Below are 26868 nucleotides of genomic sequence, written 5' to 3'. Positions count from 1 at the left end.
TAATCTGATTACTGTTCATACAGAAAACCACAGAACTGAAACTGACTTTCAGCTTAAAGTAGATGGTCTGCCAGAGGCTCTGGGTGAAACTCAAGCTGGAAATGCAATAGGGCATCTGTGCAGTTCATGTAATCTGCTACTGGAGTATTCTTGGGCTAACGCAGGGGGACTTGAACTCAAACTAACTTGCAACGACAGACTGTCTTGTAGAAGATTACTTTGACTAAACACCTACATTTCTGCACCCAAGCAGTGAAGAACTACTCATTTACTAGTTCCAAGCCTTAACACTCACCATCTGCTTCAGTGTGGTAGCAGTAAGGGAAGAGGTATTTTTTGTCCCACTGTTTGAATTTCAGGAAACATATTTTTAGTTCAAAAGCTATTTTGAAAAGCCAGCGTGACTACAAGGAACAGAAAATGCCAACGTAAACTTTTTTTCTAAAGCTAAAATGAATATGCAATTATCTGAAGTGGAGTAGACTATCTACAACAGTTTCAGTCTGACTCATTTTGTAATATATTTGGAAAAGTAGGTTGAACCGCTTTAAGGAGATACTGGGCTTCATATAGCACAATCCTTGTCTTGCAGCCACTTGCATGTAAAAGCTATGTTCATATTGCCCTCTGTGGTCAAATGTTGCTAGTCAACCGATAATAGGCAACCGGGGATTCGTAATTTCCCTCTCTCCTCCATTAGCTGAGAAGTCAATTTTTTCCTTCTAGAACATCACTATTTACTACCATTAAAATATTTTATTACAGGAATTAAATATATATGCTTTTTCCAGAAGGAAATAAAAAGGCCTCTTGCTAACATTTTCAATGGATATATGAGCCATTGTAAGGGAGTGAGAGAAAAGTCTGCCTTCTTTGTCCAAACCACACATCCTTCTCAACACTAGCTTGCTCTGGTACTGACCTAAGGTCTCTGATCTTTCTGCCATTGTAATCAGCGGCAAAACTCCCAATGATTTTAATAGTATAGAAGGAGCTCCCACACAGAGAGGAGGGTTACAATGAGCTCACTGGGATCACTCCACTCCACAGGGTGGAGAACGCTGGCAGGATGTTACGGGCTGGCTGGATTTTAAGCCCCAGGTAAGCATTTCTTGTTCTTAATTATTTGTGTTGCAACAGCTCCCAGAAGCTATGCAGAAGAACAAAGCCTCATTGAAGTAGGTGTGGTAGGAACTCAAAAGGTCTTGTACTATAAAATTTGTGTTAATATAATCATCATTGTGGCAAATTGCTCCTCTCTTCTGGACAGTACCTCTTATGCACCACACGTTGAAGAGAAACTAATAGCCATATTGATTTATCTAGGTTCCAGTGATGATAAAAACAACTTGATAATGAAGGGCTGCCCATCTACCCGGTAAGAGACAACCCACAGTTCCAAAAGCCTGGATGAAAAACACAGACAAATATCAAGGGAGAGATGAAATGACTCACTCAAGTTCACACAGGAAACCTGTGGCAGGGTGCCAAATGGCTCACAAATGAGCACAGGGGAAAGACATCTGCTACTCAAACTGCAAAAACTATAGCTACATCTACACTGCTTTCAGTTCTGAGCTCACATGCATCTGTGTTTCACTGGGCAGTTGCGTTGCGATGGATGCCTCTACCACAGGCATGGTTCGGTCCTCCCCAGTGCTTGTAGCACTGGAGCTCAAAGTGACATGAAGGCAGGTTCTTTGGTAAAGTGGCTCAAATACATTATGTCTGTCGAGAGTCAGGGCTCATTCCTGTGCCATGCTCGGCCATGCCAGGTTCTGCCAAGACTGACTCACTGGAACATACATATGAAAATATGTTTGAACCTCTTCAAGGAGGGATCTCCAAACCAAGCAACTTGATTAAAAAAAAACAAACACAAAACCAAACAGCAATCTGGAATGCAACAATTGACTCCGAGGTCACAAACCTTAAGTTTCCAAGTTAGAGTGTCAGGCCTTAATTCAATTACTAGCAAACAGCTGGGTAGTTAGGCTCAACTAACTTCTGAACAGGTTAAATTAATGGCAAAAGCTAATGGGGTTTTAGGACTTCCAGAACTGACTACACTTGAATTTTCTTCCAGAAATTCTTGTAATACAGGCTGACAGGGCAGTGCCTCTCTATTCATTCCTCTGGTAGTTCAAGGCACTGGATAAACTGCCCAGGTGGACAAACTTTCTTCCATGCTTCAGCATCTGCTTTAAAATGAGACTGCAGTTTACTTTCCCTAATACTGTCACACTGCTCAAGCAGGTGTTGGTATGTTGTTCATTAATACAGCTTGGCCTTGCTCACTGTGATAACCCATTTAGTACAAATTAAAGCCAAGGTTTTTTTCCCTCTAACAAGTTGATGCTGAAACTCCCCTATCAGACTGATGATGAAATCAGCTTCTGCAAAGGGCCTGAGATGAAATCTGGAGTTGGATGTGAACCTCTACATCACTCTTTTCTGATCACAGCCTGCTACTAGTCTCTGAGGACTTAGAAATCCAGGAAAGATTGGTCTCCTTCCAAGCCACATGAATTCAGATCTATCTGTAATCAATAAAACCCTGCCTGGAGAATGACTAGTTGGTAGCATTCTTCCCTAAGCAAATGTATTCACTCATTCCCTGAAAGGTTCACAAGCAATGAGTGGTTTGTGACCAGTAAGACTGCTCCTCTGTGTGTAGTTGCTTGAATGTCCATCTCTAAAAATTCTTAACTATACTGCTGTGCCTTCTTACCCCATGAGCCAACTCTTCAAAGTTTTCTCCCATCCAGACAACCAAAGTCTCTTGAACACTGTGGGCAGAAGCAACCTTTCATTTTGCATGATGGGGGGGAAAAAAAAAAAGTGGATATAATGGGAAAGTAAATGGAGAAAACAGATTTTGACACCTGAAGGAAGTCATCCTAAAATGTGTGCTTGTCACCTAAAATTTGAGCTTTGCCATCTACTCTCTAATGCTAGCTTTCTTCTTATGACTTCTACAGGAAGCTTAATTCTAGCTTTCCTTACTTTTTCGTCCATGGTGATGTCTCCAAATAAAAGACTGTGGTTTCCTGGCTATGAAGCTTTCAACCAATCAGTTCAGTGTAAATCAGTCACCATGGTTAAAATACATGGAACATGCAAGTCAACATGGGGGCTGAGTATTGTGGAAGAGATACCAGAGCAGCCACATAAGAAATATCAACTCCATGGGTTCCAGTGGAGCCAAGCTTGCAGGATAACACTCTTACTCTATGATTCACTTCTTTTTTTATGATTTCTCAGGACATTATATAAACAGTATGCCTCACCCAAAGTCTATGGACTGCCTTGAAGTTGCTTGCTTTGTGACTATTGTTTGTATATGTGTAACTCTCATTGAGGCCTCAGGCTATAGTTTACATTCCTAATATTTTTTTTTTTAACATCATTGCAGAACTCTTAAAAGCCAACATCATTTAAATAAAGCCCAAACCAACAGGCTGTCTTTTTGGGAATATCTGCATTGGAAAACTTTCTTTATGTCTTAGGATGCATTAAAGAAGCAGCAGCCAATTTTTCTTACACCTGTCTTGTAAAATACAGTTACTGCATTTATTTTCTCTCATCCAGTGCCTCTGGCAAATGTATACTTAAAAAAGAGTATTGCTGAGCATATCGATCCCATCTCTTTAAAAAAAAGTGCCAAGGGAGATGTTGGGATGGGAACTCAACTACTCGGTTGCTGTGAAATAATTCCACCTGATGGGAAAGCCTTGAATTTAAGAATTCACTCCAGTACATCATGGAAGTCTGTGAGGAGAAGGATGCCTTTATCATAAAGCTTTGAGGGAGATTGTTCTTGTTCTCCCAAAGAACACAACTCCATGGCATCATTTCTCAGTGGCTGAAAAGCACACCAGCAGCTATGAAGAATGTCCAAACTCTATTACCTTCTCATACAAAAGAAAGACATCAGGTTTTGCCAGGAACAGTACTAAGCACAGCTTTCTTTCCTTTTTTGCCTACCAACCCCAGTACATGATTTATATCCTCAGCAGAACTTGGATAGTAATGGGGACACTGTCAGCATCATGAAGTGGAGAGGTGACAATGCAAAAGCACATTCATTGCCTTACAGCAATTGATGAATTAACTGCAGAAGGGAAGGAGTCCAGGAAAATGTGTGATCCAAGCTTTGTTTTTATGACCTGAATATATCCTGATGGTTATTCTTAATTATATTGATTAAGTTCAGCGTAGTAATACAAGGAAGAAAAGACTCAACCATAACCAACTTGAAAGATTAAAAAATGATGAGTTATAAAATCAGAAAAGTAGCCAGAGAGATCACTGAAAACACCCAACCAAGACTCAACCAAAAAACAGTTGCTCCTTTATTTACCATTGTTGCCGCAACTCCTAGAGTGCATTTCAGTCATGGTTTGAAACTTTAGCCATAGGTAGGAGGGTTGGAATTACTGTCTAAGTTACAAAATAAAAAGATAAAACGAAAATAAATCACTGGAATCCAGGAGGCTGATCTTCAAGAAAAATGTCAGCTATCATATGACTCATCATATAATCACAAGAGTTGGCAACATTGCAAATCACCTAGTAACTCCCATGGAAACACCTTCAGGGGCAATCCTACAAAACATGTATTTTCAGTATTTCAGTTACAGCTGCTAATTCTGAGCTTAATGCCATCATGAGTTGAACTGGAGTGTCACACTGTGGTACATACTCCCATACTCACTATGTGAGTATGAACTCATATAGTTTATACTGTCTTGGACCCTTCTTTGGGCTGCAGTCCTTTATCCCAACTTTGATTTACCCCAGCAGGATTACCACGGGCACTGGACTTTCGTGACTGTTTCATTATCAACAGTGTTTATCAAGAGTGCTGAGACAGCTTCCGTAAAGCCAACTATGAGCTATCTTTTACGTACAACTAAATTATGTCAGAAAAAACCAGGTTCCATAAGTGTTTAGCTCACCAGATATTTAAGTGTGCCTGTGGCAGGACTCCAGAAAATGACATTCTTACAATCTTTTGCAGAATCTCTCCATCTTGACCTGTATCATATATAACAGTCACAGATCACTGATGTCACCCTGTTCTGCCCCTAGCAACTTACTCCCTTTTTTGCCCTTGGAATATGTTTCACCTCTTAGGTTTCCTTTTGATCTTCACAATTCCGGCCAAGCACAACAGCTGCCTTAGTGCTTGAAGCCACACCTTTAAGTGGACCTACTGTAGTTTTATTTGCAAAGTAGCTGGGACCTTTGTGTTGCTTTCCCGCCTGATCAAACCTTGTGGCGGCTCTGCAAGGGATAAAGACCAAACTAACTTCCTCTTTTAAGAATACGCTTCTTTGTGAGGTAGTCAGAGGAGATGTATGCCATGTCTTCTTCCTACCACGTAAAGGCTTTTGCTCATCATATGAAAAAAAAAACCCTAGCGTCACAGCTATCTGATGGCAACAATACAGATGTTAATGCAACGAGAGACACATATAGCCCAATAACCCATCCAATCACAAAGCAGCCACTATAAGATAGGGGGAAAAGAACGGTTTGGTGGGATCCACAGACCTTCAAATGGTTTACATAGGTTGTGACCTGCTCTTCAGCCATACACAAGAAGTCTGCTAGCAAAGAAGACAGCAGAATAGGTACACTGTTCTAACAAGCTAGACCTAGCCAGCAGTAGTTTGGCCACCTCCAGCTGAAGGAAGCCAAAGCAGAAGAACCGGTTCACAGCAGGAAGGCCACTGATGGACTGCACTGAAATCTAGGAAAGCACTTTTTCCCACCAACCAGTTGGCAAGAAGTGGAAGAAGGTACATACAGAGGGAGAAGACAAAGGAAGAAGAGCAGGAGTTAGAAAACTTCATTTAACTCATCTCTGCAGTGGAAGTGCTTGGCTTTTTACAGCAAGTGAAACTGGTAAAACTTTGCTTTAGGGATTGCTGCAGGCACTGACACAGAAACTAAATAAAACCTGGCAGGAGGTGGAGGGAGGGTCACAACCAGATAAAAAAAAAAGGGAGGAAACAGCATACTAAGCTGGAGATCTTGAAGATAAAAATCATTCTTGTATTTCAAGTATTAAAGTAATACTAGTTTTATCTAGTACTTCCAAAATAAACTAGAGCGTTAGCAGTTTTAATCATGGGCTAGGCTCTTCTCACTGGTATAGGGCACGGCAGTGAACTGCCTCAAACACCTAAGAACGGAGCTTGCTGCCATACGCTCCTGACTGACATCAGTGTAGATGTGAGGAGACACCAGCTCATCACTGACAATAGAAGTGTGAACACATTCTGAAAACAGGGAATAAAAAAAAACATTATCGGGATGCTTCAAATAATGAGATGGATTTTTACCTACAGGTTTTTAACTTGCTGCTCTCTTCCACATTTTCTGGCCACTGTTTAGCACTCCATGGTAGGTGGAACAAAAGAATACTGTCTCCAGGCCAAAAGGCTGAAAGAAACCTAAATGATGGCTTCCCATAGGGCACTCAAAGAGACGTTTTTATCTTCTCCTGACTTTAACCCGCAGCCTCCCTAACACAGCCAGTAAACAGCACACAGCACTGGAGAACCGTATGTGATATAACATGAAGATCAAATTATTCAACTATGATTATGGGGTCTAGGCTTTTTTCTGCATAATGCATTAGGTTTGGAATTTACTGGAAGCTGTCTTTGGTGGTTAACTCCTTCTGTAGTTTCAGATATATGGCAAGTCTTGAGTACAGCAATGCTCATCTGGTTCACAAGATTAGGAAAAACAGCTTTCCTGCTTCATTGGAATAAACATGACTCATGGTTCAGAACTGACCGTTGCATAGCTAATTCTGACCTGTCCATTAACAAGCACATCCTGCAACTTCACCTCCTTTTGTATTCTTGCCTGCCCAGTGAAATCTGCTATTAGTTCACTTGAAACAAAGCTGAAAGAGTATAAACACTTGAGCTTTGTGCAAATATTATTTTTCCAACATACATGCTCTAAAAATAGACAGCAGTCATTCAAGAATTATACAGTTATTTCTGTGATATAAAAGGAAGCAAAAATTATTTCATGACAGAAGAGTCTCTGTGGCAACCCTTCAACATTTAAAGCATAAACAATTAGGAACAATTCTGATTCAGGAAAATACAAATGCACCTCCACTCTCAGCTACAGAGCCTCAGCAGAACAAAACTTTGCAATTGAATCTTCTAAGTAGATTGAACAGAGTTTCTGAACCCACCGCACCTCTCCCTTCAGCTAGTTGAGAAAGCCTGTTTATAGAAACATGCTTCTCTCCATTCCTGCCCCCCCAACAGTCCTACCACCACCACCACTAACCTACTCCAAAATATGATAGGGCTCTTTGTTCTTCATAATGGGGGAAGGTGAATCATTTGTGCTGAAAGAGGCACATATTCCCTCCAAAAGCTTAGTTTATATTTATTCCCTTTATCTCCCTTAGTACAAGACAAATAAGAGACGCATTCTGGCTCTTCAGTTTATCTGCAAGGCTACTGAATATGCTCAGTGGCACATACAAGTTGAAAAATCCCTTTCTTACTTACTAGCAGTTGTGCGTGTCCTGTGATGTAAAGACAAATCTCGTCTGCTCTTTAGAAGCATTCTCACTGGACAGGCTACAGGTGGGAGGAAAGCAGAGAAGTTTTGAATTCTAGGTCATGGGGCAACTGACAGCATCTTCTGCTAAACTTCAGGGCAGCAGAACACGTCAGGATCTATGGTGGGGTCAAAGAGTCTAACTTCAAAAGTGCTGCGAGCTTCCTGCTATACTAAGTTATCAAATCCTGCCATCCTTCCCATGGCAAACTGCAGTTGTGGTACTTTGGATGGACAGAGTAGGTGGGCACACGGGTACAGTTCCTGCTTCTCCTTTACACAGACAACTGTCACGCTGGCTCATTGCTACAACACCAGAGTGGGCAGCCACACAACAGGCTGTGCAGATGGAGTCTTGCCCTCAGCTCCCACAAAACAGTGCACAACCAAAACCACACAGAAATTAAAAGTAGCAACATACCTTGGCCAAACAGTCATTAATGACACTCCTGCTAGGCTTTACTCATATTTAGTATATGGTCTTGTCATGCATGACATTCCAAATGGCTTCAAGTAACTAAGTGCTGCCCTGGCATACACACACCACCACATGAGTTTAACTGATTGAATGAGAGGGGTGGAGGTCTTACAGTTTTGCATGTGGATCTTCAAATCCTATTAAAGCTGATTTACCTCAGTGTCAAAATTGAGACTTATCACACAAAAGTTACTGCGGTTTACTCAACTACTTTTAAATCAACTATAAGTTTGAGAGGTATGAATTCTGTAAGCGGAAAATGCTTTCATATTACTTGACTACCTATCTGCAGCATCTTCAACAGTGATAAGTAAGGTTGGAGAGATGGCAGAAAATCATCTCTTCCCAAATGCTAAATAGTAATGATTTAAGGAGTGATCTCTACACTGGCAGCATGCAGCAACTCACGTGGCAAAAAGCCAAATCTTTCTCCTGAAACCACAGTTAACTCTTGCTAAAGACTTACTACAGTCACAATGTTGCTACAGGTACATCCACTGAGCTCTAGTGTATTCAAAAGCACAGACTAAGATAACTAAAATGTAGAGGGAACTGTGTAAATAATACCTAAAAGCAGCTGCTGTGCCTTATGAGAAGTTAATACAGAGGACCAGATGTTTATTAATGCTGTTTGAACACTCAGGAGAGTGGCAGGCATTTGCAAGTCCTTTCTGGTCTCAGAGAAAAACCTCCAGGAAAGGTCATGAAATACGTTAGTTTGGGGGGAGATTTCTGTTTGCTTTTTATAGTACTGAAAATGAAACATAGACATTAAGACTGTAACAAATCACACAAACCAGGAAATTCAAAGTTACATCTGACTCCCCCGGGTTCCCTTTGATACAGCCAGGTTGCTTAGTGAATCAGAAAAAGTATCACTCCTATATTTGCTGTTTCACACTTTGATTTGTCATTTTATTTGCTTTTAGCAATACCCCCTTAAAACTACTGACATCCTTTCTGAATGGGTTTTGGAAGTCATAAAGCTATACTCATCTTCCCCTTCGAAAGGCTCCTGCCTCATGCAGCATTCCAGAGCCCTCGGTGGATCAGTCCTTTGGGGATGCCACTGCAGAGCCTCCTTCACACTCCACACCTTTTCTGACATCTTATTTTTAGTGTCATTCCTTTTTGGTGCAAGAAAGCACATTTTGAGAACAACAATCGTCTGGTTCATGGAGAAGTCATCAGACAATTTTAAGAAAAATAACTGATTTGTTTCTTAAGCATTGTGAACAACAAAGAGCTATTTTCTTTTTATCTCTAGTGAGGCCATACAGAAAATATCTGTGTAAACAGTTCCCTTTCGCAAAAACGCAGCAGTGCTGCTCCCTTGCCTTGGTTATTTGTTCACATCCCTCATTGCACTTTCTCCTCCCACACAGAGGGATCAGACCACACCTTCGTCCACCCCTCCAAAAAGTCGGTTTGACCCAGAACAGTTCTCCAATCTAGACAAATATCTGGCTACACAAAACAATAAAGAAGGTGGTAGAGGGGAGCAGGAACCCATGACTAGGGTGATACAAAACTATGTATTTCAACAGCAGCAGCACTGCTGAGGGCAGAGGAAAAAAGTCTCTGAATCTTATGGCTGTGGTTACTTCTGGGGCAAGCTCGTGGGACAGAGAATGCAGGCAGGCTCTCTTCTGGTTGGAGATAGCTACAGGAGTAGGAATTTTTACTACTACTTTCTATCTCTAGGAAAAATCATCTAGATTTTAAGGGTCCTATTTTGGGGGGATTTTAAGCTCTGCATGGCTGTCCAAGGGCAACATGTGCTTAATTTCCCCAGCTGTCTGATCCTTGCTGTTTGGCTGACACCCAGGCTGATCAGCCCAGAGCATCCAGCCCCGAAGGCAGGGCTGCACCCAAGGACTCTGGACCGTAGGCCGTGGTCAGCCTGCCCACCATGCCAGGGACATAAAGAACCTGCTGTCTACTGCTGTCTCCAACATAAGCAAAGTCTACTTTCAAATGCCACTTGCTCCAAGACAGGAGGTCACAGACCTTCCAGGAGAAGATGCAAGTGCTCTGCAGTTATTTTCTGCCAGGTATCACCACTGCAAGGGCAGAAAGGACTTGCCTAGAACTCATCTGCATGGGCTACAACACTTGGAAGAGCACTCCAAGGATTGATGTTTCAGCCCAAAAATATTTGCAGAAGCACCTCAGGATGGGGCATGTAGGTATTTAAATCCAGTATGAAAGTAGATGGGAGGTTATTTTAACTTTGTAGTGTAGAAAACGTATACACAAAGTGCCTCAAATCAGTTAACAACATTTATGAAAGACATCTGAGAAGACAAATATTACTCTGTGACAGTTTCCTCAGCAGTACACAGACCTAGCAGATGTCTCCACAGGATACTGAAAGAGTCAGAGCAGTCTTGTGTTTAGAATATACTTTTTACAAAAGAAAAAACTACATTAAAAGGGACAGATTGTGCTGTGAAACATAGATATCCTCTGTCTGAAGTGAAACATACGATTTTGCTGCAGACCTGCAATGTGAATACAAAAATAAAATTCATCCAGTCCCTTCAATTCTGCTTTGTTTCCGGGGAAAAGTCTAAGGAATATTTACCTGAAACTACCACTAGTCTGGTAAAATGCTCTGTAAACCCAGACAAAAGTATTGCCTGAGTTTCACCTTTTACTCTGAAACTTGTTGAACTTTAATTTCCATCTCTGATTTCAAAGGGCCAGATTCTGATAGCACTTCATTTTCTGTAAACTAGCAGCAAGATCCTGTGGACCAAGGAACAAAACTTTAGTCAAATGAAGCCAAACCTAAATAATGGATTTGTGATTTAAAAAAAAAATAAAAACCAAAAGCGGTCTGAAAATGTAACACAGTAATTGGAATGGACTTCATCTGTTCAAATACCAGTTTAAGCGTTACATTCACAATTGCTAATTATGAAGCACAAGAGGCACAAATAGCACAAGACAGACATAAAAATATTTTAGGTACAATAGCATGGTTTGGATTACATAATTGCAGTCCTACTGTTCAGTGTTTTATTTTAACTTAGGTGGAAGAATTTAAATTAAAGTTCCTTGATCTTTTTCCATGCACAGCTCCATATTTTGCCCCTGTACTGGCCCTTCACAAGCACACCTTTTGTGTCAACTGCAGTATGTTCAAATCATGAGTTAGGGGGTGCTTTGAGCCTCTGACCAGGACTTGCACATTCTTTAACCATGATCTCAGCAACCTATGCAGCTAGGAATGGAAGTGATTGAGCAAACTGGCTTCAACTACAGCTCTTAAGTCCACCTTAAGCAAGGATGCGCTCCTCATGGAGAGAGTCTCTATCTTGTATAATAGAAAACAACATGTGTGTACGTTGGTTGGTACTGAACCAGACCAGAATTTCTATGGTATTTTATAACACACTGGTAAGTATGGGGAGAAGCTGCATGCACACAAAGACTCACAGCTGTCCATTCAAAATAAGCATTTAAATGGATTAACCAGACAACTGTGCTTTCAAACTGGCAATCCTTACACATTACATGATTCAGAGGGATTTATAAATATTTGTTTTTCCTGATAAAAAAGGGTATTAGTGGGATTTTTTTTTTTTTTGAAGTGCATTCACTGCCACTATCCCTCCCTTCCAGCCATAAACAAACAAACAAGGAAACATAACAAAACCAAGGATGTCTTTAGGGTGCAAAATTTGTAATCACAGTTTAAACCTTGTGGATTTTGGTTTAAGCTTAATATAAAAAGACAACTTATTAATGTAATGAGCACATAAGACCTCATTTTGCTCATTTTAGTTTTTTGTAGACCTCTGAACCTGAGGAATATTTGAGAGACCTGTAATTTAAGGCATATCCCCTGATCAAAGGATGATCCTACTCTAGTACAAGCTTACAACACCACCTATAGATTCTGGTAAAAAAGAATTCTGTGCAATGCTTTCTCTACATCTAAATATAACTAATCCTTCCTAGTCTATTTGAAAAACTGTTTCCAAATAAGAAGTCTCATTTGACAAGTCCACATCCTTTACACACACAGAGGCTTCTCTGTCAGTCACTGATGGGCAAACATGTTTATGCGGAAGCTCTGTGCAGAGCTCTTATTTACTGTAAGGAGCCATTTTCCTCCAGGAAAATAACATTTATGAACCATTCTGTCCCCACACAGCAAGGTTTGAAAGACAGATTCAGAAAAACGGTATGAAAAAGAAATTACTCTCTTTCATAACCCATCAGCTCAGCTAAAACAGTAAATAGGAGGAAAGTTAGACTCAAATGTAATCCCTTGGGAGTAGAATCTCTTTGAATGGATTTGAGGCAAAAATACACATCCTTCTCAAATTCAGTAGTTTAGACGGTTATATTTGTCTCTGTCACGTTACATGCAAAGAAGCAGAATAACAGAATTTAATACCCTGGGGATAAGTTCTCTTGATAGATGCATCTAACTTCCACAACTGGTAATACGTATTATATACTGAGTTGAGAAAAGGGCACATGCATGAAAATATGCACTTCTAATGATATTCAGCCTTAGGAAAACTTTCTTTTGCTGACTTCTATTGCAGAAATCCTACTGGTGTGTCATGCTGTTACAGAGATACCAGATTTCTTGGTAAAGAGGTATCTCTACCAACAAAACAACATCTCCTTTATCGGCCAAGGGTAGACTTACCAACATATCCACCAGGTATTAGCTATTCCTTTTAATGTGTTTGCAAATTACTCCCTCCAGTTATCTTAAAGACTCTAAATCAGTAGCTGGCAATACTATCCTGCTGAAATAAGGGAAAAAGTAATCAGCTCCTTCATTTCTGTTACACGCTGAAATTTTACTGGGCTAAAGGAGAATAAAAGCTCTGGGTGAAACCTGCCCATTCTGAAATAAATCAGTTTTTCAACCATATAAATATATCCTTTGAAAGTTCACTGAAAGGTCCATATCTCTGCTATTATTTCCAAACCACATGTACAAAGTGGTTCACTATACTACAAATAGTGAGCATTTTAAGGACAGCCTCTTCTGCATGTGTGCATGGTCCAGCAAGTAAGCCCCTGCATTAAAAAAAATTAACCCCAGACACTAAAAAATCTGCATATAGGAATACAACAATTCTCACTCCATACAACAATACATTACTCACTGCTTGCAGCAGTCAGACCCCAACAGGGTTGGAATTACACTGAGTTGCATTCCTACATTAGACACAGCTCAGCAGGAAGGAACTTGCCAGTCTAAAATGTTTAGTCTGCCTGCCTGAAGATGTGTGAGGCATGGCAGGCTCTTCCACTCTGTTTATGATGAGGCAGAATACGATTGTAGACAAACTCAGAATGTGAAGCATTTACATGGAGTTGGATTTTTAGGGTAATCCCCTCCCAATTGCTTTTTATATGGTCACTGTTTCTGTAAACTCACTATTTCAGGGTCTCAAGCTACATCTTAAGTCATTCTCAAGACCACCATCTTCCAGCAGCACTCCAAGACAACATATACTTCAACAAGATTGTTTAGAAAATAAAAAAATTGCACAAAAGAAACTAATTTAAATGTTGACAAAACAATTACTTCTATTGAAGGAATTGTTTCATGAAGAAAGCTGCAAAAAGATAAGACAGAAACACAAGATCATGTCTATCAAGAAGCAGCTCGGAAGCAAACCTTCCATTGCCCCTTAATTTTCATCTGAATACCTCAAATTTAATCCAATTACTTCAACGATTTTTCTAACAACTGAAAAAGCAAAATATATTCACATTTCATATATTTTGAACGGTGCAGTTCATTTCTGGCAACACCATAACATTCCTCATCCTGCTACTGCAGGACAGATGATGTTTACTGTGACGTGTATTAGTAAATTTAATAGGAAAAGATCTTCAGCAGATGCTAATCTGTGATTTCTGAGTGCTGCTATGTCAAATTATACTAGCTGATATGTAACAGTTTAGAATCACTGAATATTTCCGGATATTGGTCATACCACATCATCACCCTTCATCTGGAGGGCACTTATTCCACCATAGACTTTGATAATAGTCTGCAAGATGTCTCAGGGCTTCTATGAAATGCCTTGATCATTTTAATCAAATGCCAAGTGTCATAATTGTGTCATGAAAATACCATTTCAACAACTGTCATTGAGGAGGCTGTGCATAACATGGCCACAGTAGCTGAACCACTTGGGATCCCTTTAAACGTCAGAGGCCAGCTGCATACTTTGTAATGGTTTCTGTTTAGTGATATGGGTGGCTCATTCTTTAAAGGTTTGACTTTGGCATTTTACACAAATACTGTATTGAAGTAGAGCATGATGTTTTAAAAAGTGTTCTCACAAAACACAAAAATCCCAAGTGTTCCAAACACGGTAATAGCTTAGGTTATACCAAAGGAAAGTGCTCCATTTTTTAAATTCCTTTGATGCAAAATTTTATAACTTATGCATATTTGAAATATCCTTGCAGAGGGTAGCAGAGTAGCTTAACTGCTTGTTAGTTTTGGACATGCTAGTCTTAATTCTTAGAGGGATGTGAGTGACACCAGCCTGGTAGTGGTAACGTGATGTATCACATATTTGTAGGTTACAGGACCTCTGTGTCAGGAAGAGTTGGGCTGGTATTCCCAGTATGGCCTTCTGCAAGTGAAGTCATTCCACTAGGCTAATTTTGCAAAGCCAGAACTTCTTTATGTTTAGCAAGCAATCCCCTTGATTTAGAGATCCACATTGAGAAGTCCACCACATCCCTTGGCAATGCACTAATAATGAAATTTGTTAAAAATGCACACCTTACTTGTGGAGTTAAGTTCACCTACAGCTTTCATTTGTTGGAATGGATACTTGATTGCCTTTCATTATCTCCTTCCCCAAAGAGTCTAAAATATCAAGTCAGCACAGCCTAACACCTTATTTTCCATCAGCTAACTGTGGTGAACTTCCACATGAGTTCTCCTGCAGATTTAACTACGTTGCACTATCTTAAATTTGTCTTGAGGCAAATGTTCCCAGTTACTGGTGTTTATGTGATGTGCAGTATTATTATGGCATGGCAAACTGCCTGCATATCTGACCAAATCTGTATCCAGCCAAAGAACGGCAGCTGTAGGTACTACTCCTAATCCTTTGGTTCAAAACCACAACAGTAATTTTCAAAAGGCGATCATTAACATTAAACTCTTACCCGAAAATGCTAAAAAGGCAGTTATGTTTCCCTAAACAAACAGTATCAACTCCTCCCTAACCTACTGCAGAGCTGAGGACAATTGAGTGGAAATTACTGCTCCAGTCAAAGTTATCTACACCTCTGTTTCAAAAGCACAAAATGGAAACTTAGAACAAAACCCACCTTTTAAGGGAAGTACGATGATTATATGGGTAGTTTAACTGGTCATGCTAAGAAACAGCTTGGAAAGGCAGGTGTCAGTGTCTTTTATTTCTAGGTATGTGGTTACAATAGCGGTAAACGTGCCTTGTCATTAACTTTCAAGGCTAAGATATTTCAAATAATTTGTGGTTTGCTTCTAGTGTTTACTACCCACCTTCACTCACGAGAAGGCCAATATGCTTATGACTTCAAACCACGAGTAGGTACTTGCCTGACAATTGTACTACAAGCTACTAGAGCAAAAAAGCCGAATTAGAGGAAGTGCAAGCTGACTGAACCATGATTAGTATATGTGCAGAAAATCAAAGGGAGACTTGGGCCTTAAATAACACGCTACCAAAGCTTTCTTGTGCCTCACCATTCCCCGGCAGCTCCTAGCACACAGCCTCTTACCTGAGAAAAATAGGGGAGAAAAAAGTGTTAATTTGGTCTTATTGAACTTGGCAGTGTATTTGAAGCTGATGAGAATTTCTGGATGCTCTGGGGGCTTTAATCCAGAATTTCTGTTGAGAAATAACAGCACTTATGGCTCTCTTTGAACTTCAGTTTCCCAGTCACAATAGACCAGTGTTGAAACAATCTCTGTTCATTTCCCTAAGTTCTATAACTATCTATAGAAAGTGCAATTAACACATCAATGCATTATTTTTCAATTTCTTTTTTTTTACACATTAAGCAGAACTAGTCAAAATCATGTAGAATCTCATACAAATAACTGTACTGAAGTTTAACAGGGGCATCAAAAATACACTGGATGAAATCATAGGAAGTTTGGGTTTGGACTTCCAGAATCTAAGAGACCAAGCCCAGGCTTCTCAGTTCCCAGCTTTCTGCACTAAACATGGGTCAAAATGCAAAAGCTGTTCTCAGTTACATGTCACCAATAGGTCTTGCCTCTTCTTATCATGTAAAAGAATGAGCCTGTAACCCCTTCCAACATGTATAGGAGTCTTCATGCATAGTATAGATGCTTTGAAGTCTTCCTTCTAGGGCCAAGTGCCTAGTTTTTAAACAACTCAAACTGTGCATGGGATATGCCTGGGTCCTCATTCTGAATTCCATGTTCCTGGATTTTTTTGTGATTTAATTTGAATCACATCTTCTCCCTTCCTTTGTATGCATTAAAGGCAGGGAACACGTACATAGAAGAAGCTGTAGGTTGCTTCTTGTTGCGCTAATATTCATGGTGCCAGTGTCACCTCAGGGAAGAGCAGGAACAGCAAAGCTCCCAGCCAGGCATTAACTTCAAGGCAAAAGTATAAAATGTGAGAAGCAAGGAGTATGTGAGAAAGAAAAAAAAAAAGAAGAAACGCTTTTTAGTTGCATTCCCTTTTTCAGAATACTTCACCAATCTTTTCCTGCTGAACATCTTCTTGTTTCTATTATCTACAGGCAGACAGAACAGATAGGGCTTTAGTTACAACCAGACAATGTTCTACTGATGTTTACATGCAGGCTTGGTCTATGCCAGCTTTGCAAGCCTGATAGCCTGGCACTGAACATGCTACATGAGAATGCTACAAATGCAGTAAAAGGATCAGCTTCCCAGATTTTTGACTTAAGGCATTCCCTTGTGGTAAAGTTGGGTGAGGAAACAGAAGAACAGACTGAGGGGAAGAGGGGAAATTCAATAATCCAGAAGCATGTATTGCTGACCTAGTTACTTTGTGAAAATTTCAATAAGGAGGCTTAGGAAGTCATGACTATTACATGGTCCTCCTTGATCTTTTCATGAGAATGAGAAATGGTTGTTTTCAGTTTAAAAAAAGAAAAAAAAAAGATTCTGTATGTAAAGCTGCTCTTTGTTATGCTGTGAACTCCCTGGAGAGAATATCAGTCACCCTGCAGGGGCTGGAAAAATGAATGAATCCATCAGGGAAAAGGCTTTCTTCTCCTCTGACATGCTTTGGGAGACCACCCGCACACACATCAACCCTTCCTCTGCAGAACGCCACCTCTACAGTCCTGCCCAGCCTCAGCCAGCAAGGATCCTTCCTCTCAGAGCCCATCCCTGATGGAGTTTAGGTACTCTCAGGCTGAAGAGCGGCATGACCACGGGCATCTCACTTTCTGGGCAATGGTTTTAAACACTGTAGGAAAAGGAGACAATGCAACCACGAAAATAAATAATAGGAACTGTGGGGAGGTAGAAGGTACACAGCAGGGCAGCTGGCCAACTGCCACAGCCCAGTCACGGCAGAATCACAGATCTCTTTGTATGCAGGAGACAAATGAGAAGGGTAATCACTGCATGCTTGCAGGCAGAACCAGCCAAAGAAATAAAGGGTCAAACACCACCTGCATATGACAGCTCTTGCCTGAAAATCTTCATGAGTTCCATATCACAGATTGATAAATTTCTGCTGTTGAAAATGTCTTTAAAGTCTTCCCATTAATGAACCACACAAAGATTTACTTCTTCATTCTTGCAGTCTTTCTATGAGCTGCTCAAGAAGAATGGAATACCCTGGAGTCACTACCCAGTTATGTTACAGGAAAGCTCAACATAGCAGAGGGGGGAGCATCCTGAACTATCGAATGAGGGAATATTTTAAGAGACTAGACAGTTGGAGAAAAAAAATAGGGAAAAAGTGTAGTTACATCTACCATATTCCCCCAAGCAACCACTTTAATGAATGGAAGTTATTCACACACACTACTCTCCTAGAGCACTCAAAGTGCACAAGATATGTTAAGTCGCAATGTAACTACAACTTCAGATTTGCCCCAGCCGCAGAGCTCCTAAACAAGCATATGGAAGTTGGACTGGACAGCCAGGTAACACTAAAAACAGAGGATCAGTCAAAATGATAAGAAATTTCAGCTCCCTTTGAGCACTAAGACTTTTCTAAAACTGTTGCCTAAGCATTATAGCCATGTTACCAAAATTATAGGCTTCTGCAGCTTTCTATAGAGAGTTGTCAATAGTATCTGAGATACTAATCAGACCTTAAGGATCAGACCAGATCAGCATCTCAAGAAACAAAAGAATCTTGGACAGCTGCTTCTGCTGCCTTCCTGTAAATAACCAGAAGTGATAATCCGTCAGTAATAAACTGTGGTTTGTTTCAAAGTTCACCCTCTTGTACAGCAACATTAAAAATGTACTTACATTAGTTAGTGAGATGAAATCTACAAAATTACCACATTATCATCCAAAAGCCCCAGGCACCACTTAACCATGCCAACAAGTGCCGTATACATACACGTGATGTGCTTACTCCTATTCTGGGCTGCAAAATCCACAGCCTGACTAAAACTGAAGGGAGACAGCTCACCTGTGTCTCATGTTTAAAATATCCAGACCCAAGAGAACTATAGGTTAACTCTTGGGAAAATATAACTGAACACTCTTTTCTTTCTAAGTCAATAAAATTAATATCAGCTGACTTACAACCCTTTTGGATGAAACCTTAAACAAAATTAAAAGCCACATCCACATTCTGAGGAGGAGTTTGCCCCTTAGTCCTCATTTCTCATTCTCCACTTTGCTTCCTTTTAATTATACTGGCACTAGCAGCTTTGCAGTGAGAAGGGGGCTTCAGTTTTCATACAGACTGGGAAATGCAGACAAGCACTTTAAAAGGAAGTCCTTGTCTTGATAAGAAATCATCCCTCTTACACATTTCTCCTTTTAGGGGGCACTACCTATCCCCAACCAATTAATCTCCATTGTCCCAAATTCTCCCCCTGTGATTTTTCCTGGGCAAAATCCTTAAAGATACAGCACCAGAAGTTTGGAAACATCTTCCTTCCCCCAACTGCCTGAAATCTCTTCTTCCTAAGGTTCTGAGGACTTCAAAATACTGCAATCAAATTACTCTTTTGCTCCAAGAAAGAGGGTAGGATCACTCTGACCCCTGTAAGACTGATATCAAAAAAGCCTCCTCAAGGGAATTACAGCCTCATAACATACAGTTGCCTATTATTTATTTTGTGGCCAGATTCTCAGCTGGTATAAATCAGGGCAGGTTCTTTGCCTTCAACAGAGTAAAGCTGATTTATGCCAGCTGACAGTCTGGCTCTACATGCGTTCCACTTGCACAATGCTAGTTTTTAAAGAGGCCCGTTACAGTGCCCCAGGCACATAAGAACCACACTTAGGTCTTTACTTGGAAAATGTTGCTCTGAGGAGTAAGACTTTGAAACCCTCCTGCTGCTCTCTGAGTATGTACTGTTCAAATTCACTTGCTTTTCTAATAGAAGAAAATCTCTAACCCTGAAGGAGCCACCACGGCCTTGGGAACACAGGAGGGAATTTCAAATCCCTTCTACGTAGACCATTTTTTTAAAAACTGAGTTTAAATGCTGAATTAATGAAGCCCACGGGCATGCCAATGCAATATTTTGGAGGAATTGATCAACTGCACAGAGGGTTATCTTTCAAAACTTGTACTAATGATGACTATAAACAAGCCAGAAAGAATGTGGTGTGACTTTAAAATCATTGGCTGAGCTCATGGCTTTGACTACTCTATAAGTCTTTCTTTTTTACCTTAAAACCTCAGGTGTCTACTTATGGAGCAGTGCAACAGCTCTTCTGAGGGTGTGGGTTGAAGTCCTTAGGTACAAACAGGAGGCATATAGGGAATAGAAGAAAGCTTTCTAATACTGTTCATAGGCACAATGTTAACCTGAGGTGTCATTGTAGTGATGTATCTGTTGGGTTGTAAACTGAAGGATGCTTTAAGTGTGAGGAAGCAACCTCCTTTATCTGTTCCTGAAATGGATTAATTTCAGTCAAATTTTTGCCAAAATACTACTCTGGGTGAGCGGAGAATTGCAATCCTGGAATCAGACTATCATGACTGTTAGTAATAAAAATTGTGATACCTTTGCATAACAGAAATTTCTCAATATGGCTTGTTATTATGATATAAAACAAAGACTAGAAGACAGTAGTCATTCAGACAACTACCATTCCCATTCAACAAGGAGAAAATGAACACAGGGTACAGGTCAACCTAAAAATAAAAAACTGTCAGGAAAATGTTTTTCCTGTCCCACAAAGTACTATAACATTTCTTACATTTTCATACTTGCCACTGGAGCGAAACCAAACTAATTTGAAGTGGTGGGTGTGGGGGTGTTTGTGCACGCACGCACAACGAGACAGTGACATCCCTCCAATATCCTGGGGAGAATGGACAGGGGGAGCTCCAGATTCAAATGTGCACTCTATGAGCCAGACCAAGCCCTTGATTCTGCCTTTATTTTATCCTTGACCACTAATTATTCTGATTACTGATTATCAGTGATCTCTCTCTCTCTCTCTCTCTGTAACAGAAATTCCATCCTGGACTGAGAGGGGGGTAGGTTTCCTGATGAAAGTTTAATGGAAACTGGTACATTTCCACAAATTGTTTCAGTTTTGACAAATCAGCATTTTCCCATGAAAAACAGTGTCAAACACTCTCAACCAGCTCTAATTCTAACCAGATTAACTCATGGATGAATGCCAGCAGGAAGTTCTTGCTAAATACCAGTTGTTTGAGCAAAGGAAAACTACTACTTCCCCAGATGCTCTTCCCAGAAGTAAAAAGGCTTTAAAACCCCAATGAAAAAAAGGGACAGGTAGTTACAGCTATAACAAACACAATGGCATTTAGAGCAAGAGAAAGAGCAAGGAAATGGTATATTTTAGAAAAAATGCATCAACTGCCACTGCTTATTAAACTCTGAAACAGTTGCTAAACTTTGCAGCAGTACAAACAAATGCATATTAGTCCCTGACTCAGGAATATGTATAGACTGCAGGGCAAACCTCTTAATATATGTTCTAATTTAAGTTCTGCTCAAATCCCTAGATGTTAATGGACATAACCAAAGGATGGTGTGTTGTCACCAGCAGAAACGGAATAAGCAGCTCCTGGTGAGATCTGTTAGTTCCAACTACTACCTTGGATGAGTTTTTCATCACTGGAGGACATCTGAAGTGGTTTGCTGTCTCTACTTATCTTACCCTAAACATCTGTTCGCTAAGTAAATCTGTGTTCTTTCAGGCATTAGGGTGTAAATGATTGTACTCAACCAATTCCAGTGCTGCTGCTCTGCCTTTTTGCCAGAATGAAGACATACTATGAAAAATAATTGTTGAAGACTTAGATGGATCGAGAACCGAATCTTACAAATATTTATATCAACTCATTGCTTACAGTGGCATAGTCAGCACTATTAGCCTTAACATCAATGCCTTGCCCCAGTGTGCATGCCCACTCCTTGCTGTAAAAGCAATCTATCCCCTGTAGTAATAAGTTTCTCCACTGTTTCTTAATGCAACTCTTATCACTTCGACTTGCCGGTGAAGTTAAACTTAAAAAAAACTTTTAACTAATCTGTTGAAAATAAAGTGTATTTATTTTGATTTTTTTTCCTAATTATTCTTTTATTTTAACCTTCCAGAATTATGGTTCTTTAGAAAAGCATGGGTGCTTTGTCTTGACCTTTCATTTTATTCTTGATATAAGAGTTTTAAAATCAGTTCACATCATCCTACAGAAAAAAAAAAAGCCAAAAAACCATAAACCCCAAAAAACCATAAAACCCAAAATCCCTCAAACACCAACAAAATCTAAGGCTAAAGACCTATTAAATAAACCAAAATCTAAAGACTAAATATCTTACACTAAGGACTTGGCTAACTTTCTCTTTCATAAAAGGACTGGCTCTCCACTTCATGCTGGAAATCCATTGTACTCTCCAGCATTTGCATAGAACCATATAATAATAATAATCTGACAATACAAACTAGCCGCTATCCCTGGGCTGCGCTGCCTGGTAGTTTCTTCTCAATCAGAGGGCTCCCACATGGCAAAGGAGACACTGCACCGCTGGTCTCTCACCTTCCTCAGGATATATCTTTGATCCTCTACTCACAGTGGGGCTGTAGAGATCGTGGGCACACCAAGACTGTAAAGACTGACCTCTCTCCTGATAAGTCGAGGACAATGGGGCCACAAAAAGTGGCTGGAAGCCCTGACTGTCACTGTGCCAACACTCAACTGTAGCCATGACAGCCAGTGCAGAGACTGCATGGAGCACTTTCAGATCAAAATCTGTCATCGCACTAGTGATATCATTTCATCCCTAGCTCCTACAAAACGCACCTGGTTATGCAAAATCCAAGAGAATAACAAATTGGACCCAACCACTTGGTTTTGCCCATTCGTGTTAGACCATAACTGAGGCACAGCTCTTCTGAAGCCAGAGGAGTGACAGTGATACAAAGTGAATGCTAGAAAAGTGCATATAGCACAAACATACACTGTGGAAGGCGGGGCGGCGGAATTTCTCAGCCACAAATGCAAAATAATCATCATAAAAATATCCAGAAGAGGAAATAAAATCATGGTAAACTTCAAAACCTGGTGCTATGGTGATATTACACTCTTTTTCTCCCCCTGAAAGAGCAACTCCTTTGTAAAAGTCTAGTCCTGATAAAAGAAAACACAAAAACCCCAGAACCCAAACCATGAAGAATTTTCCTTCTGGTAAGATCCTGACACCATCTTTGCTCCTAAGTTCAGAATTAACCTTGTCACAATGGCAAATTTATCATGCACCATTACATGAAACTGCAACTAATCATCCCAGAACAGAGTCTTTCATTCTGAAGCAATGTTTTCTGGCTAAATGTAGGTCATAATAGCAAATGTTTATAAAATATAAGTGAAAAAATATTATTAATATGAAAAAAATATGAATTATTCCATTGCCCTTTTTTGAAATTACTTTTGAAACTGTTTCAGGAATCTTATATGCTATAACTCTACTGATACTAATGGAGCTATATTCACTTGCAGCAGCTTAAGATCTGGCTCATCATTTTTTTAATAGAAATAATTTCTATATGGAATTCACCATGTGAATATTATAAAAGCACGTTACTGTCAATGAGCTCAAAATAGCAATCATATGAAAGTGATTTTCAAAGTTTCAGGTATAAAAGTCTTAGAATTCAAGGATAACCCATAAACAGAAGAAAATGTAGTAATATCTGTTCTATTGCTACTTTCCTCTTGAAATAACTGGAAATGTGCCAGTTTTAACAGGGGGACAGGAATGCATTTTAGATTTGATCATGTTACAAACATGTTCCACCATGTTATGAAGCTGCTTGTTCTCATACCTCCCTCTTGCAGATATCTGAAGCAATAAATTTTACGTTCTGTTACTATAAAATTAACTGACCATGATAGGGCTTTTAAAACTAAAGAGACAAGAATACAAGTAGAATTTCACTCAGTGGAGAAATTAAGTTTCTGATGTTGAGAAATGAACAGTTATTACACAGATTATTCCAAAGAACTGGTTTTCCTACCCCAAAGGTAAATCACAGATTCATATTCACTTGAACACAGCACTGTTGATTTCTTATATGGGCAACTGCTGTTTTGCACTGCGCTACTGATCTACGGTTCAATATAGGATTCACAATCATTCAAAAAATCACACCAATGTAAACAGTGTAAAAAATATCAATTACTTGTGAGTAGTTCAGGAGATTAAGGCATCTCTTTCAAAGTAGGTAGTTCATGTTGGACTTGCTCACGAATTTTTGTGTTTGCTCAGAATCTTTATGGGAACGTGCCGTTCTTGCCTAATATTTTGCAGTGAAAAATGTTAAAATGAAATTTTAGCTGTGGTTTTATTAACCTCTTCACCAACAAGAGTCAGCTGGTTACTAGGAACAGCTGGGAACTGACCTATCTTGAGACCGGTCTCTCCCCTGCCTCATACTGAACTGCTGAGCTATTGATTATTACAAAGTAAGTAGCTCTTTTTTTTTCCTGTTTGTTTTCCCACAAACATTTGGCAGCTCAAGTTTTCATTTTGATGCCAAATAACAACCAATACCCAAGCCTCACAAATTCTGCCCCCGCAGAACTGTTGTTTCCCAACCAATTCTTCCTGTTACACACACAATAGAATCCTACAGTGATTATTAAAACAACATTTGGAGCTATAGGATAGATTATCTGACAAAAGATCTGCTCAGTTTTGGTTACTGTAGTGTGTAGATGAAGATCAGTATGAAAAAACCTGAATTGTAAACAATCTCTCTGTATTTTTTCCTACCTAGACCTATGAGCAGAAAGAAGAACAAATTCTTAAGTTATGTCCATTTTTAAAATGTAACTGTAGTTTGAGACTGTCTTTACTGGTTAAGTGAAAAAAAAGCACATAATAGTAAATAACACAACATTAACAAAAACGGAGCTTTTTCATTTAAAGCTTTGTCTGATGGGAATCTGTAAAAGCTTGGGGCTGGGGTGAAAATAAAAGCCATCACTAGCTGGATATGGTTTATATTCATCAGAAATAATAAAAATGTAGATCAAAATCAACAAAAAGGTGCAGATCTCAAATTCAAAATGATAACATTTTGAGCCCTGGGACACCATAGTGTCTTATTCTTAAACTGTTTTCATCATCTGCTCTAAGCTTCCATGAGTAACTTTGCAGGTATGTATGCAAAACCTGTTGACTTTGACAGGATTGTTAATGAAGCATGAAGTTATTCATTCTCTACATAGCTGCTGGCAGTATCTATAAAAGAGCTATCTCGTTTATGTTATTATGTTTTAGCAACAATTTTGAGAACGTTATTGATGTCAAATAGACCACAGGGAGGAATCAGAGGGCACAGAGCAAAGTTTGTAGAAGCTCAGGTGTCTGCACATCTTACCTGAAAACTAAAACTAGGTGTGATATTACAAGATAACTCAGAAATCTACTTAATTCTTCAAAACTGTTTGAGCTGCAGTTTTGCTGCAAACTGATGTGCACCAGCAACACGATTTAGGGCCTAACTTTGCAGTTACAGTTGTTAATTCGCTTATGAGAGTTAGTACGGTAGGACCAAGACCAAAAGCTCTTCAGGGGCACCTCTGTTTTGATACCTTATTTTTGCAGCTCTTGGTACATTCCAGATGTGAAGAATGCGACAAGCCACAGCCTCAAAAACCTGTCTAAGGATGTCTTGGTCAAAAACAACCAACCCAGCAAAACAGAATAAGGGATGTAAAGCGTCATTATAAGTGAACCAAAGAGCATGAGCACAGGAATGACGGCTGCTCACAGTCCAGAAACTCGCACCTAAACCAACTTTTTGGTGAGCAGCTGCCGCGAGCTCCGTGGCCACGCACCGGCTCGGGCCGTGCTGCACCTCCTAGCCCCGATCCGCGGGTGTGCAGGGACAGCGGGTCCCCATCCCACCCAAAGAGCATCCCCAAGGCTGGATCCCCCTCTCTGGCCCCGCACCAGCTGCGGGAGCCACCGAGCTGCCCTCTGCGGGCTCCTCCGGCCGGACCGGGCTGCATTTCCTGCCAAATCCTCTCCTCTACACCCTCTACGGACGGATCTCACTTTCTTTTTTTTTTCTCTTTTTCCTTTTTTTTTTTCCCTTTTCCCTTTCCCCCCCTTTTCTTTCTTTTTCCTTTTCTTTTTTCCCTTTTTCTTTCTTTTTTCCTTTCTTTTCTTTTTCCTTTTTTCTTTCTTTTTCCTTTTTTTTCCTTTTTCCTTTCTTTTTCCCTTTTTTCCCTTTTTCTTTCTTTTTTCCTTTTTCCCTTTTTCTTTCTTTTTTCCTTTTCTTTCTTTTTCTTTTTCCTTTTCTTTCTTTTTCTTTTTTTCCTTTTCTTTCTTTTTCTTTTTTTCCTTTCCTTTTTTTTCCCTCCTCCCGACCCCCACCCCCGCCATCCCCAGTCCTCTCCCCCCAGCAGCAGACGAATAAACAAAACACGCTCACCCCTCCCGAAGCGTTTCCAGCCTCAAAACTTTCTTAGCAACCGCGTGTGTGTCGCCCCCCACCCCGTCATCCCCGTCCCCATCCCCCCCTCCTCCTCCTCCTCCTGCGGCTCCCTCTCTCCTCCCGGCTCCCTCCCTTCCCCGGCATCTGTCAAGCGGCGCGGCGCCCACTTACCCCGCAGGCGAGCGGGGCCCGAGCAGCCCACGAGGAGGCAGAGGACGAGGCGCAGGAGGCTGCGGGGCGGCGGGGCGCTCATCGCGGGGGGAGCGGGGCTGCGCGGCTCGGACCGCGGCTGACTCACTGAAAACTTCGCTTCGGCGCTGCAGGGGAAACAGGAAATCTTAAAACTTCGCAAACAGCTGGGCAGGACTTTCTTACTCTTACACTAGTTCCTTCTCCCCCCCCCCCCCACCTCCTCTCGCTTCCCACAGCCACCCCCTCCCCTGCGCTCGCCCTTTTTTTTTTTCTTTCTTTTCTGGTTTTTTTCGACATGAAACCTCACCCAGTTCGGTGTCAATCATCTGCCAGAGGACAGCCCCTCTCAGGTCCGGCTCTCCTCGACGTGCCGCCCGGATCCCTCGCCGCTGCCTCCCCCACGAGGCGGGGACCGGGCACGGCCACCAGCCCCGGGGCCGCCCCTCTGGCTGGCGAGGGGGCT

General features: G+C 40.6%; 1 protein-coding gene across 2 annotated transcripts in view; it reads right to left on the bottom strand.

Annotated features, from left to right (window-relative positions):
• TGFBR2 (transforming growth factor beta receptor 2) overlaps nucleotides 1–26615 on the bottom strand; it is a 60369-nt gene extending 33754 nt beyond the window's left edge. Inside the window, exon 1 of one of the 2 annotated variants that reach the window (XM_069860077.1) lies at nucleotides 26385–26615. In XM_069860077.1, the coding sequence (XP_069716178.1) occupies nucleotides 26385–26466 (82 nt within the window). In that variant the 5' untranslated portion in view covers nucleotides 26467–26615. Of the gene's footprint in view, nucleotides 1–7553; nucleotides 7567–26384 lie in introns of those variants that run through there. The other variant, XM_069860078.1, reaches the window with a different exon arrangement.
• Nucleotides 26616–26868: the final 253 nt, after the last annotated feature.

Source organism: Phaenicophaeus curvirostris, chromosome 6 (genome assembly GCF_032191515.1).
Source record: "Phaenicophaeus curvirostris isolate KB17595 chromosome 6, BPBGC_Pcur_1.0, whole genome shotgun sequence".
Classification (NCBI taxonomy): Eukaryota; Metazoa; Chordata; class Aves; order Cuculiformes; family Cuculidae; genus Phaenicophaeus; species Phaenicophaeus curvirostris.
This window is presented reverse-complemented; position numbering and strand designations above follow the sequence as displayed.